This window comes from Chlorocebus sabaeus, chromosome 8 (genome assembly GCF_047675955.1).
Source record: "Chlorocebus sabaeus isolate Y175 chromosome 8, mChlSab1.0.hap1, whole genome shotgun sequence".
Taxonomy (NCBI): domain Eukaryota; kingdom Metazoa; phylum Chordata; class Mammalia; order Primates; family Cercopithecidae; genus Chlorocebus; species Chlorocebus sabaeus.
Window position 1 is genome coordinate 41,726,901 of NC_132911.1, and position 16,029 is coordinate 41,742,929.

A 16,029-nucleotide genomic window follows, 5' to 3' on the forward strand; every position below is an offset into this window, starting at 1 on the left:
TGGGGGAAGCCCAGGGGACAGGAATTAAAATCCCTTTAGAAGCTTTTCATATGAATGCCCCTACAAAATCCAAAGTAGGGTTACTCTGCCATGTTCTTTGGAAATGGAAAACCCATCCATATTGTTGGCATTTAAACACAGACATAAATGAAAACCAGAATTTCAAAGCAAGGCCATGGACTTGTACTTCTATAATAGAGAGGGAAATCAAAAGGCTAATGTTTATAGGTCTCTGGGTGTAGAACAAGAAATGAAGAGTTCTGACATTCTGGGAAGGGAGAAAAACTCCACATGCAAGACAGACATCCAAAATGGCTCAACATAATTTATTTTTTATGTTAAAATGTACAGAGTTCTTTTGAAAGTACTTGCTAGAAAGGGGAAAAAAAGATATTACATACAAGGAGAGGAAGGGAGGCCGGCTGGCCCAGGAGCGCGTGACATGGAGAGATACAAAGGCATCTAGGCACCCCTTCCCCTTAGCTTACAAGTCACCAGGAACAAAGTACAAAGAGGTTACAAAACAGGAAAAGCAAATATAAACAGACAGGATAGACGTGGCTTCCTTTGTACATGCGGCTTTTAGAGGCATCTGGAGCTCTATTCACACACGCTAAAGATCTCTTTAAAGAGAATTTTTATCTTTCTTAAAATAGTTTTTAATATTCTACAACAAAGATAAAAAATTTTAAAGATGGAATGAAATGAAAAAGCTCTCATTTTAAAAGGCATCAAAGTCACTAACAGTGAGTTTTTAAATTTATTTTTTAGAAGATTACCCAAGTTATCTTGCTAAAAATACATTTTTTTTTAAACAGAAGTGAAAAAATGACAGGTACCAATATTACTGTGTTGGATAATTTCTTTTATAATATAGAAAAGAACATTTTTTTCTACAATAGTTCTACAGTCACAAAGAGGCTTGTGGAAAAGGGAGCTGCCCGATTGAATTTTTTTTAAAGAAACAAAACCAAACACAACTGCAAACCAACATAAACTGAATTCACGGCCCTCATTTCAACAGCTTCTCCTTCTGCCTTGACCCACCCTCCTCCCAATATACCTCCCTCCCGACCCACCCCGTCCCCACCCCAACCAGGAAGCAATGACACAGCTGAAAATGTAGGGCGAGGGCAGCACAGTGCACTTTCTACATAGATGACTGGGAACTGGAATAGTATATACAGAGAAACTGGGTCCTACACAGCCTTGCACATGCTCAGAGCTGAGAGTGGGAAGATGTGGAATTCTGCCTGTTTCTACCTAGCACGCTTGAGAAAATCAATTAAAGTGTATAAAAAAACCAACAAACCTGTGCATTTGAAAAAAGTTAATGCCTAATTAGTACTTTAAAAATTTATCTATATAAAATGTACAAATAAAGGAGAGAATTTAATGCTTACAGATATTTCTTTAAGCAGTACTTCCCCCTTTTGGATATTTGACTGCACATACCAAGTGGTATAATAGTTTCCATCTTCTAATGATGGAATATATATATATATATATATATATACACACACACACACATATATATATATATATTTTTTACCTATCCCTGGAGCAAGTAAAAGGAAGAGAATGGGCGAACTAGTTGCACGAGAGAAAAACAGAAGGGAGTTGGGAGCAATACATGAACCTGCGTTATAACATCCTGCTGTCCAGATCTGCCCTACTGTGCTGGTGGTCGGTCTGTCCCTCTTCTCATTAGCCACTCACAGGAGAGGTGCTTGTGCACTCTGATTCACAGGGGATGAACTCAAGACCTCAAAAGACAAACAAAAACTAGAGGTATGTATCATTTAAATAGCTATGAAACTCACACTGTGATCTCCCTTCTGACACGCATCTGTGCCATCTCTTCCAACATAAAAATAAACAGTGTCAATGGTTTGTCAGTTATTTTTCAAATCACTAAAATGTACAGTCATCCACCAACATTTTAAGAAAGAACGTTAAGAGGCAAATCACTGGGGACTGCTATTTGAGTTTTATCAAAGGCTCAAGCATCAAGACCCTCAGTTAGCATTTCAAAGTACATACTAGAAACAAGAGGCTAGGTGGCGTGTGTGCGTTATGGCTGATTCACCAGGTGGTAAAAAACAAGAGGTTAATCTCCTCTTTTTGATTGTTAATTGACCATCTCTATTCCTCCAAAGGCTGGATTTGGATTGCAAACAGCTTTTCTCTGAGATTCTGCTGTTAATTGAGACTTACAGTATTTTTGTGTCTCTGAGTGCTGAGTGGGAGTATTTTAAAAAAGAAGAAAATTATATTACACTTGATTCAAGAACAAAGATTTCAATGAAGTCCGTCTATAAAGAAACATTCTTGGGGAAGGGTTTCAAGAGGTGTGTGTGTGTGGGGAGTGGAGGGGATTTTAAAAGGAGAAGCATTTTCCTGCCTCACTTTATTAATAATAATAATAATAATATTAACAATAATAATAAGTTTAAGGAGCTTGGGTTGTTCTCCATGTCCCCATCCAAGTCTCCCCTAAGTGCCTCCTGCTGGAATGAAGTAGGAAATGAAAGGTTGGGTTTGGAGGAAAGGGTCTGGTTAACCCTTGAGATGTATATAACATTTAAAAATGACAACACTGGGAGCTGCAAACAGTGAGGGGAAACATACATTTTAAAATAAAGATAATTCACTTTTACACAAAATCTGTCCATGTGGTATGTAAAGAAAGTAAGGCTCTTTTTAATTATGAAAAGATTTTGTGCATGTTTCCCCATCCCCAAATCCATTTTTAGATGAGTTCTACTGTAAAATGTTCAAGATTGTGAAGAAAACCAAAACCCAGAACAAAATGAACCCAAAAAAAGAGAAGATCAGGTTTTCTAAAAAATAAAATAAACCAAAGAAAAATTCCTCTAAACCTACAGCAATATTTTAACTGGAAAAAGGTCCATTTTTCTCTGGTTTGTCAGTATAAAAGGTTCCTTTATTTATATATATTTAAGTTTTTGATTGCAAGTCCATCTTGCTCATCTTCTCATGTAAGGTCCATTGAGTGACTGCTTGGGCACGCCAGCAGCGTTCATGTAGCTGTGATGGGAGGGGCCCGTGTACATCATGTTCCCATGAGGGTTTGGCTGCATAGGCTGCTGGGTATAGGCCTGGCTCCCCATCATTCCCATCTGCATCTGCATAGGATACTGTGCTGTCTGGTTCATGTAGGCAGGGTTACTATGGTAACTGCTGTTCATCATGGGCTGTGTCATTCGATAGCTGTTCATGGCATTCAAGGTGTTCATATTCATGGAATTGACATTATAGGCGGGGGTAGGCATCAGATTAACCCCCATGTTCATGCCACGCTGAACAGCCAGTGCACGAGGGCCAGCCTGCATGGCAACTGCCGACGGGCTGCGGCCATACAGCTGCTGCTGGTGAGCAGCCGCAGAGGGCAGTGGTGCAGACTTGGAGCGGATGGAAATGTGCCCCTTCACTGGCATTTGCCCTTGCAATCTCTGCGTGTGAGGAATGCCAATGTTGGTGGCAGACATGTTGCACTGGAGCAGAGGAGATGTGAGGTTCATGGTAGTGGATGCCAAGTTTGGGGGTGGCGTCATGGTGGCTTGTGCTTGAGGAGTCCCAGCTAAGGGATGAGACGGAGCCAGCTGAGCCAGTCCTGTATTGGACAGAGAAACACTGGTTGCATAGGAAGTCACAGCAGGAGAATGGCTATAAGGCATGGCATGAGGGTCCATAATGGTGTTGGTCAGCTGCTGCAGCTTGGCTAGGCTGAAGGTGGCTGATGGTTGAGAGTAGCTGCCAGCACCAAAATCCCCTGGAATCCTCTCATAGATACTTATGTTCCCAGTGCTTCCAGATTCTGGTATCTCCATGATCATAGGAGCTGGGGTGAAACTGTTATTCATACTACACTGTGACAGCGGGGGCTGCTGCTGGGGAGGGGGTGGGGGCGGAGGCTGCTGGGGCTGAGGCTGCGGCTGCTGCTGTGGCTGCTGCTGGGGTGGTGGAGGCTGTGGTGCTGGTTGTGGTTGTGGCGGCGGTGGCTGCGGCTGCTGTGGAGGTGGTGGCGGTGGCTGCTGCTGCTGGTTACTGGGAGGCCTCTCCACCACACAGCTCTGAGGTGATTTGATGCTGCAGTTGGCAGCAGGCTGGACACTGCTCTGCTGCATCATGCTGCAGCTGCTGCCCATGCTGGCCATCTGCTGAGTGACCACACAGCTGCTCTGGGTGAGGCTGCTGGAGGACGACAGCCCACCGTAGGAGCAGCTGCTCTGGGAAGAGCTGTTCCCACAGATGCTGCCGCCCATCGTGGAGTCATAACTGCTCGGGTTCTCATAGTTTTCTGTGGTGCTCTCAATGCTGCCCAGGTCACTGAAGCCGCTGTCCACCACCTGCTGAGAGTGGTCTGATACGGAAGGCACATCCATCATGGGGCTGGTCTCCATGTTCTGCATAGAGGGTGCGGACAGGGATCCTTGTTCCGGGCTGATCTGGGTGTAGCCACTCTCAAGGGCAGGCACGTTGGGACTGCTGACTGAACGGACTGACTGGCTGGGGTGAGACTGAACAGAGGAGATAGGGCTGTTATGTTCTGATGCATGACAGTCTTCAACCATGGACATCTGAGGGTCCTCGTCAGCCTGGGTATAACTCTGCAGAGTCTGACATGCTGCTAGAGTTTCCTCACAGTCCTGGTAGGCGCTCTCATGCTCATTGCTTTCTTCTTGAGTCAAAGACTGCACTGCCTGTACAGTTTCCAGATCCAGTTCACTATGAGGAATCTCTTCCTCCTCTTTTAATTCGATTAACTCTTCCTTAGTGTGGGAGTCTTCTTCGTGGTCGTCCTCAGACCCAGGCATCTGCTCTGACACCACGGACGTGTCATGGGAAGGTTGCTCCTCTTCGGAATCCAACTCAGTTTCCTCTTTATCCTTTATTTTTTCCCTACTCTTCTGCGTATTAGCATCTAAAAAAGACTCTTGAACACCAGGCTCCTCCTTGACATCTTCCCTCGTGGGCTGTTCCTCCAGCTCCTTTTTCTTTGTGGACTCCAGGTGGCCATCATCCTCATCATCAGCATCGTGGTCATCATTCTGGGCAGTCTCTGCAGCTGCATCCTCCTCCTCCTCTGGTTCTGGCTCCTCTAATTCCTGCTGCTCCTCCTCCGACTGCCTCTGCTCCTCTGAGACACGGGGCTTCTCTTCTTCCTCCTCCACCTCGGGCTCCTTAGTTTCGGTCTCAGGACTATTGCTGCTGTCTGCTGGAGAGGCTACTGGGACTTCACTGCTGGCTGCATCCTCTTCCTCACCCTCTTCAGCTTCTTCTGCCTCTGCTTGCATCTCCTCCTCCTTCCTCTCCTCGGTTAGGGGCATGTCTTCTTTTGGCTCAACAGTTTCTTCACTCTCCTGGATCTTGGGTTTACGTCCAGCTTTAGGAATGGGGACAACAGGCTCAATGACGCATGCTTGAGTAGAAACTGGCATGATTTCCCGACTCAACTTAAATCCTGGTTTTCGACCAGGTCTTTTCTTCCAGTGGATTGGTTTGCGACTCTTGCCTTTGGGCCATCCCTTTTTCTTTTTCAAAGGTGTGGATGTATCTGGCTCAAGAGGAGAATTCTTCACATCACGTTTTCTCAAGAGAGATACTGGCTTTAGGATAGGAGTGTCTATACAGGAAGGGAAAAAAAAAAATAAAGACAGGTTACAAGGTCTTACATTTTCTAGTTCTTTCTTCTGAGACTAGCATGTACAACAGAAATGACTTTATTAATCATTACTTTTAAAAACTGCTGATTGTCTTTATTTTAAAGTTAAGAACCTACAGGATAAAACTAATTAGTGACATTCTAAGTCACAGTGAATTGGCAGAACTATGAAAGAATCCTGGTCAGCATTATGTTATAAGACACTAGTTAGAACCAATTCAAGACTATCATCATCAGCTGCATGGCTGTGGGAAGTTATTCTATGTTTCAGTTTCTTCATCTGTAGAACGGAGATGAACTTTATAAAGAGGCAAATTAGTAGTAAGCAGTACTTTTATCAAGTTGTCTCTACTAAAAGTTACAAATTAGCTTATTTTCTTTTTTTTCTGCTTGTGACTTATATTGTATCTCCGACTTTCTTAGTTTCCACAAATCATCACTTCAGGTAGTATGATGAACCAATTACTCTAGGCCATGACTGAGCCATTGTATGTGAACAGCTGTTCAGTTAATGTTATGTTTGTATGGGAATAGCTGCAAAGCATTTATTTAGTCCTAGACAAAAACTGACATTTAGACCTAGACAAACAAGAAAAAATTAAAGCACCAATTACATTCATTAAAAATAAATTTTATATTATTAGCATTTTAAAAAAACAATGGTAAACTATACGTAACATAAAACTTAAAATTTTAACCATTTCTAAGTGTAAGTTCAATGGCATTAAGTACACTCACATTCCCCATTAATTTTTAAAGGATAAGAATACCAAGACAAGAACATGATGCGGTGGGGGCACAGCTAAAAAGAAGACACAGTTAGTAGTACCAACTTGAAAGTCAACAAAGGAAATGGCTGCATCAGCAAAAATCTAAGTCAACGGGAACTTCATCAGGGGTACTATTTTAGTGTACAATGATCTAAGAATGTAAAGTGCCAAATTTACAAAATAAATTTTTAGTTTCTTAGTTACGTATTTCAAAACATAACAAGTTAAACTTTGTAGAATCATTCATGATAGAGCAAAGAACTCATTCATCTTATCACTATATTAAAAGTATTTGTTGGCCAGGCCTGTAATCCCAGCACTTTGGGAGTCCGAGGCAGGCGGATCACTTTGAGGTCAGGAGTTTGAGACCAGCCTGGCCAACATGGTGAAACTCCGTCTCTACTGAAAATACAAAAATTAGCCGGGCGTGGTGGCATGCACCTATAATCCCAACTACTTGGGAGGCTGAGGCATGAAAATCGCTTGAACCCGGGAGGTGGAGGTTGCAGTGAGCTGAGATTGTGCCACTGCACTCCAGTCTGGGTGACAGAGAGAGACTGCATCTCAAAAAAAAAAAAAGTATCTTTTATATAGACAATATGAGAATGGAGGAAATGCAAGTTTATCTTCTAGATTTGAAACTGAATTTTTAAAAGAATTAAAAAGTTCAACTAGTTAATGTATAAAAGCTAAAGGTTTATGTACCGAGACTGGACAAACAGATTTCTTCAAATTTACCCAACAAAGTAAAAAAGCTCATTCTGAGCCCACGGGAGATAAACACTCTGCAGATGCAGGCAGCATGACACACCGGGAAAACTTTAGGCTAGGGTGAAAAAGACTTGTTTCTGACCTGGCTCATATATATGAGAGCTAGTTTCAGTATCTCTAGAGAAGAAATGACAACTAGGCTACTTTAAAAGTAAATAATTGGATTTGTATCTACACTATAAAATGTATTTTGAGTTACTGTTACCATTTGTGAGAAATTTACTACTAGTTGGGTAAGACACATTAGAGATACAATTCAGGAAGGACTCCTGAACAGATCTGACACAAGTTCTGATTTACATGAATCTGCTCTTTCTGGAGAATTGTCTTCTTAGCATTCACTCATTTAACACTACTTACTGAGCACCTGGCTTAAGCACTCAGCATACAACAATGAGCAAAACAGATTAGGTCTGGAGAATGCACATTCTAGTGAAGGGTTACTACATCTTCCTGATGCTGAGTCCAACTCTCCCATTAACTAAAGATTCTGATAAAGGCTTAGAAAGCATTAGGCAAAAAAGAACAGTTGCCTAATTGTAAGATATTTTCTGCAGAGGCAAATTAATACAGGTTCTGAGTTGAAGGGAAAACATATTTAAAAATCAGCATGGATATACTTGATACAACTTTTTAGAGACTGCCAAACGTTCCTTTTCTTGCTTAGTGGGTTGTGTTCATTTTTTAGCCTTTTTACTGAAGGTCTGTCACTGCTACTGCTGTATATCTGAAGACGATAATCCACAGTAAGTGAGTTCTGTAAAACATACCATCAGCATCATCTGACTCTTCATCTTCTTCTTCATCTTTAGACTTCCTCTTAGAAGAGGACTGACACCTAAGTACATCCTGCGAAGACAAACAATGGAAGTATTCTCTAGGGAAAAGTTCATTTTCATCCTCTTCCTCCTCTTCTTCATCGATCTCAAATGTGGGTTCTAATCTTGGCATTGGCCTCTCGGAGTCAGAATCTTCAAAAGGTTCATCTAACACTTCAGTGGTCTCAGAAATAGTTTCCGTGACTACACTGCTATTGTGGTGTTTGCGCTTTCGGACTCTCCTCCTTCGGTGGAGAAATGGTTTCTGTTTAATAGAGAAAGCAAGTATTTACAGTTAGGAACACTATCCTTTCTATTAATAACACGAAAACAGTTTTAAAACCAAATAGAATTAGCACATATAAAATGAGAATGTTGTCTGCCAAAAAATATTTTGAATATTATTTCAAAATACTATAGTAAGATAATATACTTATTATACATACAAAGGTGTTAGGCAACTGAACACAACTTTGTAAAAGAACAGGCAGCCATCTCCAAATAGCAGACATTATAATTCTCTTAATAGTTCAGTTAAATTTAGCACCCTAGAGAGTTGCCTATTTTAATACTGAAATGACCCAGAGGCTAATCCCTTAACTCTTCCTTAAGAGCAAAAGAGAAATAAAAACACTGTCTTATAGCACTACTGTGAAGGTTTGCAGAACTATCAGTAAAGTTGTATGCCATTTTCATGAACCACTCATAAAAAGTTGTCGAATGTAGAAATATGGGGCTGAAATGTATTTACTCAGTGTTAGTGAAATATTTCAAAAGTAAAATAAATCGGTTACTGAAATTTGGGCACACTGAGGACAACTTTGCACTGGACTGACCAAATAGCTTAAATTATACAACTAAGATCACAAAATGAGAGAGGATGCCCCAGAGATGATCTAATCCAATCCCTTCATTCTACAGAAGTCAGAAAGGCTATAACACTTGCTTAAGTTCACACATCCAGTCAAAGCATTTATGCATTAACTTCAAAATTACTTTGCATGTGAGCTTACTGCCTATTCTTTTTTTTTTTTAAACATGATTTGTTTTACTTCATAAATTGGCAATATAAGCGGTAGGATGACAAAGATCTATTCTTCATGATCATGCAATGAACAGCAGAGTTAGTCAATGTTCAACTTTTCTCTGCTTCAAACTTACTAGTCCCAATTGAGTATGTAATTTTTAAATTAGATTAGAAATGGCCTGGTCCTTGGAGAAATGGCTGATTGATTCTAGGACTAGGGCATGAACTTGAATTACCTTGTAGTGCCAAAAAAGGAAATGCTTAAAACCAAACAAAAAGACTCCACAACGACAACAACAGTATATATGTTAAACACAGGAGGCCAGGCGCAGTGGCTCACACCTGTAATCCTAGCATCTTGGAGGCCAAGGCAGGTAGACTGCCTGAGCTCAGGAGTTCAAGACCAGCCTGAGCAACATAGCAAAACCCTGTCTCTACAAAAAGTACAAAAAATTAGCCAGGCGTGTTGGAACATGCCTGTAGTCCCAGCTATTCAAGAGGCTGAGGTGGGAGCATTGCTTGCATCCCAGGAGGTGGAGGTTTGCAGTGAGCTGAGATCATGCCCCTCCACTCCAGCCTAGGTGACAGAGTAAGATTCCATGGGGGGGGGGAAGAAGCCCAAAAGGGAAACAGAAAGAGAGAAAAGAGCTCCTAATGGTCAAAACTGGAACAATTTGAGCAACAAATTTTAAAAAGTAGTAGTATTGGATTATAAGTCGAAGTATCACGTAAATATCTGAGTCCATAATGATATAAATAAATGCTTGGACAAATAAACAGATGAGGGAGAAAGGACAAATCTCCCAAGCAGAAATTCAAATTTATGGTGAGCCTCTATTCTGAGGGGGCAGAAATCTTAAGTGTGGCTATATGCACAGTGACTTTCTTCCAGTACAGGGAAAATAAAAAAGAGAAGTAGAAACCTGACAAACAATATTTTAAGCCAGGTCATCAAAGTTAACTTCAACAGGGAAAAATCAAATTGATAATATCCTCATATTTGATACTTTTCTTTTTATTTTTACAGATGGGGTCTTGCTATGTCACGCAGGTTGGAGTGCAGTGGCTATTTACAGGTACAATCATTGTGCACGACAGCCTCCAGCTCAAGTGATCCTCCCACCTCAGCCTCCCAAGCAGCTAGGATTACAAGAGTGACCACTATGCCCAGTTTCCCTATACATACTGATAGATATATGCCGACAGGTACCCTTTAGTTGTATGATGAGAATGGCACTTTACCTCTATTGTCTTCCTGTCAAGAATATATTACTTCATTCTAATATCACGAGGGATCATCTATAAATATCTGACCAGTCATTCTCAAAACTGTGAAGGCCATCGACACTAAGGAAATTCTGAGAAACTACCAAAACCAAGAGGAACCTAAAGACACACGACTACTAAATGTAATGCGATATGCTGGGTGGGATCCTGGAACAGAAAAAGGACGTTAGGGAAAACTATGGAAATCTGAATAAAGTAAGAACTCTAGTTACTGATGTATCTACACTGGTTCAGTAACTGTGATAGATATACCACACCAACGCAAGGGATTAATAATAGAGGAAACTGGTTGGGGTATGCGAGAACTCTCTGTACTTTCTTTGCAGTAATTCTGTAAATGTAAAACTGCTCTAAAGATATTATTCTTAAAAAAAAAAAAAAAAAAAAAAAAAAAAAGGATCCTGCCTTGCTTTTCAAGACCCTGTAAAGAAAGGAACGATTGTGCTGCTTTGGCTGGAAGCTGGCTGAGTAGCTCTTCCAGGGAGCGGCCACGCTTTAGTCTGGCTGCCTCCTGGCAATGCTTAAAATCCACTCCATAGCCTGGGATGTTTCTGGTAAATGGCTTAACAGAATTCATTATCATCATCATACATTATTTAATAACTAATTGGCTATCATTATGATGGAATATAGTTTAGAAAATGTTTTTAAAGCAAGAGAGACCAAGTTAAACCACTGGAGGCATGTGTGAGAAGTGGGGCGAGTACAGAGAAAACAGTAGCACCCAAGATGAGTGACTTCACTCTGAGTACGGCAGCACTATGTTCACTTTCCAATTAATTATATAATATTTTGGCCTCCTTTTCTAACATAAACACTTCTAATCTGTACATACTTCAAAAATATCTTTAAAGCCCCTAAAAGTCATGATTTGAACATCATAACCAGTAAGCTGGAAAAAAGTTTGTTTGCATCCCAGGAGGTGAAGCCCTTAAATAAGCTTATGATTTCTAAGTGAATTCCCATGAATCAAAGAAGTCAAACACACACATCTCAAATGCTCACTGGGAAGATCTTGAGCTACAATATATAGAGGCTTAAGGTTTCTAACGCAACACACTAGGAATTTCTAACTTATACTCTTTCAGAAGTGTAAGCTAAAACGAAAAGGTGTATGATAAACTGGAATTAGAGGAAGAGAAGACCTGGAAAGAAATGCGTTACCTTTCGCTTCAGCGTGGGCTTTGTGAGAATTGGTGGCGAGCTTGACCGAGGGCTTTCCGGCTCTTCCTCCTCCTCGCTGCTCTCACTGAAGCCCCTGAGGACAGCCCTGTCACCCTCACTGTAGCGGCGGGGCAGCCTCTCGTTTCCTTCTGTTAATCTGCACTTCAGAGCCTCAGGGCTTTTTTTGAGCTGTCCTCGCCAGGGCTCAACCCCCTCACTGAGTCTTCTTTTGGGAAGGTCAGGTTTCCCATCCTGGCTTAGCTGCTCCTGAGAGGCCACCAGCTGTTCTTCACTTTCAGTGTATTGTTCCTGGGTGGCTTCTGATTTCTCCTCACATTCTCCATATTGTTCCTGAGGAGCTGAAGACGTCTCTTCCAAGAGCAGTTTAGAATCTTTATCACCGAAGCGTTCCTGGGTTTTTCTGTTCTTCCTCCCCCAGCGGCCCCTCCGAGATGGCTGGCTATTTGCAGGAAGACTATCACGAGGAAGGACTTGTTTGTTCAAACGTGTAGAACTGACTGGAGCTGTAACTTCTGGTTTCTTTTCACTTTCTACTGAATAAGAATCTTGTTCTTTGTTCTCACGAGACACAGACTTTCCCACCTGATTTTAGAAAATAAAACAATGCTGGTTAATTTTTCAGTCTTGTTTGCTTACATTTACCTATTCTGACCTTTTAAGTACTGAGAGAAGAAAAGGAAACTGAGCTTTAAAAAGAAAATGATCAATTATTTAACATGGATATTTCCTGTTTCAGCACTATTTTAAATTCTGTATATGCATTATTCATTTAATCTCCCCAACAATCATATGGAGAATTACCACTACATCTCCACTTTACAAATGAGGTGTGTGGGGTACAAAAAAATTTAAGTAATCTGCCCCAGATCACGCAAGAACAAGTGAAGATGCTGGGATAGAAAGCCTGGCAGTCTGACTCTGGAGCCTGTGCTCTGAACCTTTCTGCAGTAGCACCCTCCATAAGCAAAGTGAATACTATTGTTCTTTTAAATGTTAAATGAGATTGTTTAATAAAATTTCTCAGAAATAAAAATTTGTAAACAGGGTGGAGGAGACAGGATCTTGGGACACATGACATGGGCAAGAGGAAGGAGGCATTTGAGAAATATGAAAGAAAATTTATGTAATTTTAAAATTTACTTTTATTCTGAATAATTTCATTTTGAAAATTAAACTGCACTAAAGAGGGGCATGGGATTTTTTATGTTTATTAAAGGACACAGGTGTTGAAAAGATGAAGCACTGCTTAAAAAAAAGAGCTATAAAAGTATGCATCACATGAAGAATACTGACAATGACACACGCACTACAGTTCACCAGCAACCCTTTAACGGCTAAAGAGATCTGTGTGTCCACGGGATGTTTTGGTGCTCCATTAGAAAACATACACAAGTTTACAATAGTTACTTAATAGTATCTCCACTTCATTTTGTTGTTGGTTTTTTTGGTAGACATGGGTCCTCACTATATTTCCCTGGTTGTCCTGAACTTCTAGTCTCAAGCAGTCCTCCTGCCTGGGCCTCCTAAAGCACTGAGATTACAGGCGTGAACCACCACATCCAACCTCTGTTTCATTTTTTAAAACTGTCAGATTTGGATTCAATTCAGATTTCTCAACTACTATCCAGCTTAAAATTGAGCTGCTTCTTGGCACCCTCGTAAGAAGTATTTTTCTCACAAGTAACACATTATAAGAAATTTGATGGTCTCCTCCTAATTGTCAAAGGCTTAAAAATACCTAAGTAAACCAGGCCCAGTCTTCCTGAAATCTCTACCATTGAAATAAAACTCTTGACGTTCTAATGTGAATTTACTTTTATGTGAAAGATTATCATAATACATTATCATAAATACTCATGAAATCAAAAATATATCTTCTATCATCAAAAATAGAGACTATTCGTGCCCTTACACTGATCTCTAATTCTCTTTCCTGGCACTGTGGCTCTTCGTTTTCTCCTTCCTCAGCCTCCTCTTCTTCTTCCTCTGAGACCACAGAGTTGGACACTATGACTGGAGTCCAGCGCAAACATTCTGGATCTACATCTACAGGTCGCAAATTCAGCTGAAGCTTTGCCATGTGATCCTGGATAAGTTTTTCCCGGCGGATAATCACAAATCTGGAACCAGAGAAAAGTTTATAGCAATCAACCATGTACGAGATGTACATAAAAATGAATGTGGAGATGAGACCTCCGGTGAAGCCTGTAGAAGATGATGGGTACTGCAAAGATAGCCTGCCCGGGAAGATGGAACGCAGAAATGTGCCACGACATGAAGACAACCAGGAGCATGAAGCAGGACAAACGCTTCGCTCTCTACCGTGGCCGCGGGCTGTTTTCACTGCCTACTGTCTCACATGTCCCGCTCCAGAAGTTCTGCTGCTCTTTTGCACTCTCTTTCCTATTCTCCATTTATTTGGCTCAAATGTCTCCTTTCTTTGTGACCTTTTCCTGACCACTTTAGGGAAGGGTGAACTGTTGTTCTTCCTTTCAATCTATATTCACTTTGTGCCATTTATATGAAAATTTATCATGGGCATTTTATTTAACGACTCTGTTTCTAGACTGGTTACTTCTAATATTGTGAAAGAGCTCCCAATACTAGAATATGAAAGATTCAGTAGCTTAGGTTCAAAAATTAGCAGGAATACCAGAAAAACAGTTCAGTTTAAAAAGCATATATAGAGACTATATATAGACCATATATATATACACACATACACACACAATATATACACATATATATAGTCAATCAAATAAAATATCCTAGAAAGGAAAATGATATCTCATTATCACCAAGTATATCATTTATATTAGTTAATGCCCTTTCATCAATAATCTGACTGGCTGATCCAAAAAACTTCAACCTAATTATCTTTCAAAGGTATACAAAAGGATGTGATACTCACTGGTCACTACGGAAGTCCAGCATTCGTAGGTGGTGGAGTGTGGAAGTGATGTCTTGAGGGCAGATTCCAGTCAACTTGCTTAATTTCTTAATGCTGATCTGCTTGTCATTTTGGTGATAAAGGCACTCCAATATTACACTTTTCCAATATGCCATGTAGGAAAGACGACCCAGATCGGATAATGGTTTCTCTGGAGACCCTGCTTGGCCTTCACGCTTTGATAACAAATAACCTAAAGAATCACAAGTAACTCAAATCAGAACTAGGTTAGAGACTCTGGAAAACTGGATTCACCAAAATAACAATCCCCTCTTCTACAACCAAAAATAACTCCAAAGATAAATTCCTTCAAAAAAAAAAGAAAAAAATTGCAAAACTACTTTAAAACAAATTTGCAGAAAGAATACAAAACTTACATGTATTGAAGACTAAGTATTATTATGTCTACAGTTAGTATCAGTCACCTTGTTAAAATATTCAAAGTGTTAAAAATCAGGAATCTTAACAGTTTCATTCAACGTTCTGGAGAAAACAAGCCTTGCATGCTTTATTTGGACCACTAGGTGGCAACTGCTCTATCTGAACTGAGAAGTCCAAAGGACGAAAGAATGCCTTCCTTTTCACATAATCCTATTAAAACTGTAGTTCGGTGAGCGAAGTGGATGACAATCTTTCACTTCAACCAAAACTCTTCACAATTACCTATCACTCCAACTCTAGGCAAGCAGGACTGCCAACATAAGTGTGGAACTGTGGACTCTGTCCTCTATAGTGCATGACTCTCAAGAACTGAAAAACAAAGGCCTAACTTCTAAGGAAAAGCATCGAAAATGGAGATGGCAGAGAAAGTTATTTTTACTGTTTAAAGAAAACGTAAAACCAGTCTAAGAATGTTATTGTGGAAACATATTACATTAGGAAAAGTAAATACAAACATCACTGTTATTGCATGGACAGTTTGTATACCACAAACACACAACCCCCCCAATCGCCAAAAGGAAAATATTTTTCCTAACTTTGCAATTTAATGGTATATATAACATGTCTAATTCAGTCCTATTTCAAAACAATATATTAACATTAAAGGAAGTAATCTGAGTTCCATCCCCTACTGCTCATCTAAAAACACCAGAAAATGTGTAAAACAACCAGTAGTACATGCTTCCAATAAAATATTAAACAGAAGGACAGTCTAAAGGACAGTCTAAAGCCAAGAAGAGGCTTAATTAACATCTCAAGACTGGAATCAAAATCCTTTGTTTGAACCATTAGTTCTGCATATATTCATGTAAATATCATTTTATAGCAGTATCTGAGGTAAAATATTCCCTCAAATTACTATTTCACTTTGTTTCACCAACGTGTGAAACAAAATACAGTTCCACAATGATCTCTTCACAACTGTGAGCTGTCACTTTTGAACTCAGATTAAACAATTTTCTCTATCATTCACTTCTTCAGATATTTAAAGATGTGTTGCATATGTTTAACCGCTAGGTAGAGCCTACCTAAAAAATGCACACATTTTCTCAGATAACTGAATAACAAAACTAGGGCAGGCACAGTACTTC

At 40.2% G+C, this 16,029-nt stretch overlaps 1 protein-coding gene across 3 annotated transcripts in view; it reads right to left on the reverse strand.

Annotated features, from left to right (window-relative positions):
- Positions 1-305: 305 nt before the first annotated feature.
- The window catches only part of KAT6A (lysine acetyltransferase 6A), a 123,661-nt gene continuing 107,937 nt past the window's right edge, over positions 306-16,029 (reverse strand). For all 3 annotated transcript variants that reach the window (XM_007962314.3, XM_007962313.3, XM_073018053.1), the window contains exons 13-17: positions 14,459-14,690; positions 13,460-13,667; positions 11,527-12,129; positions 8,001-8,313; positions 306-5,650 (exon numbers count right to left, since the gene is read on the reverse strand). In XM_007962314.3, the coding sequence (XP_007960505.1) occupies positions 2,991-5,650; positions 8,001-8,313; positions 11,527-12,129; positions 13,460-13,667; positions 14,459-14,690 (4,016 nt within the window). In that variant the 3' untranslated portion in view covers positions 306-2,990. The remainder of the gene's footprint in view (positions 5,651-8,000; positions 8,314-11,526; positions 12,130-13,459; positions 13,668-14,458; positions 14,691-16,029) is intronic.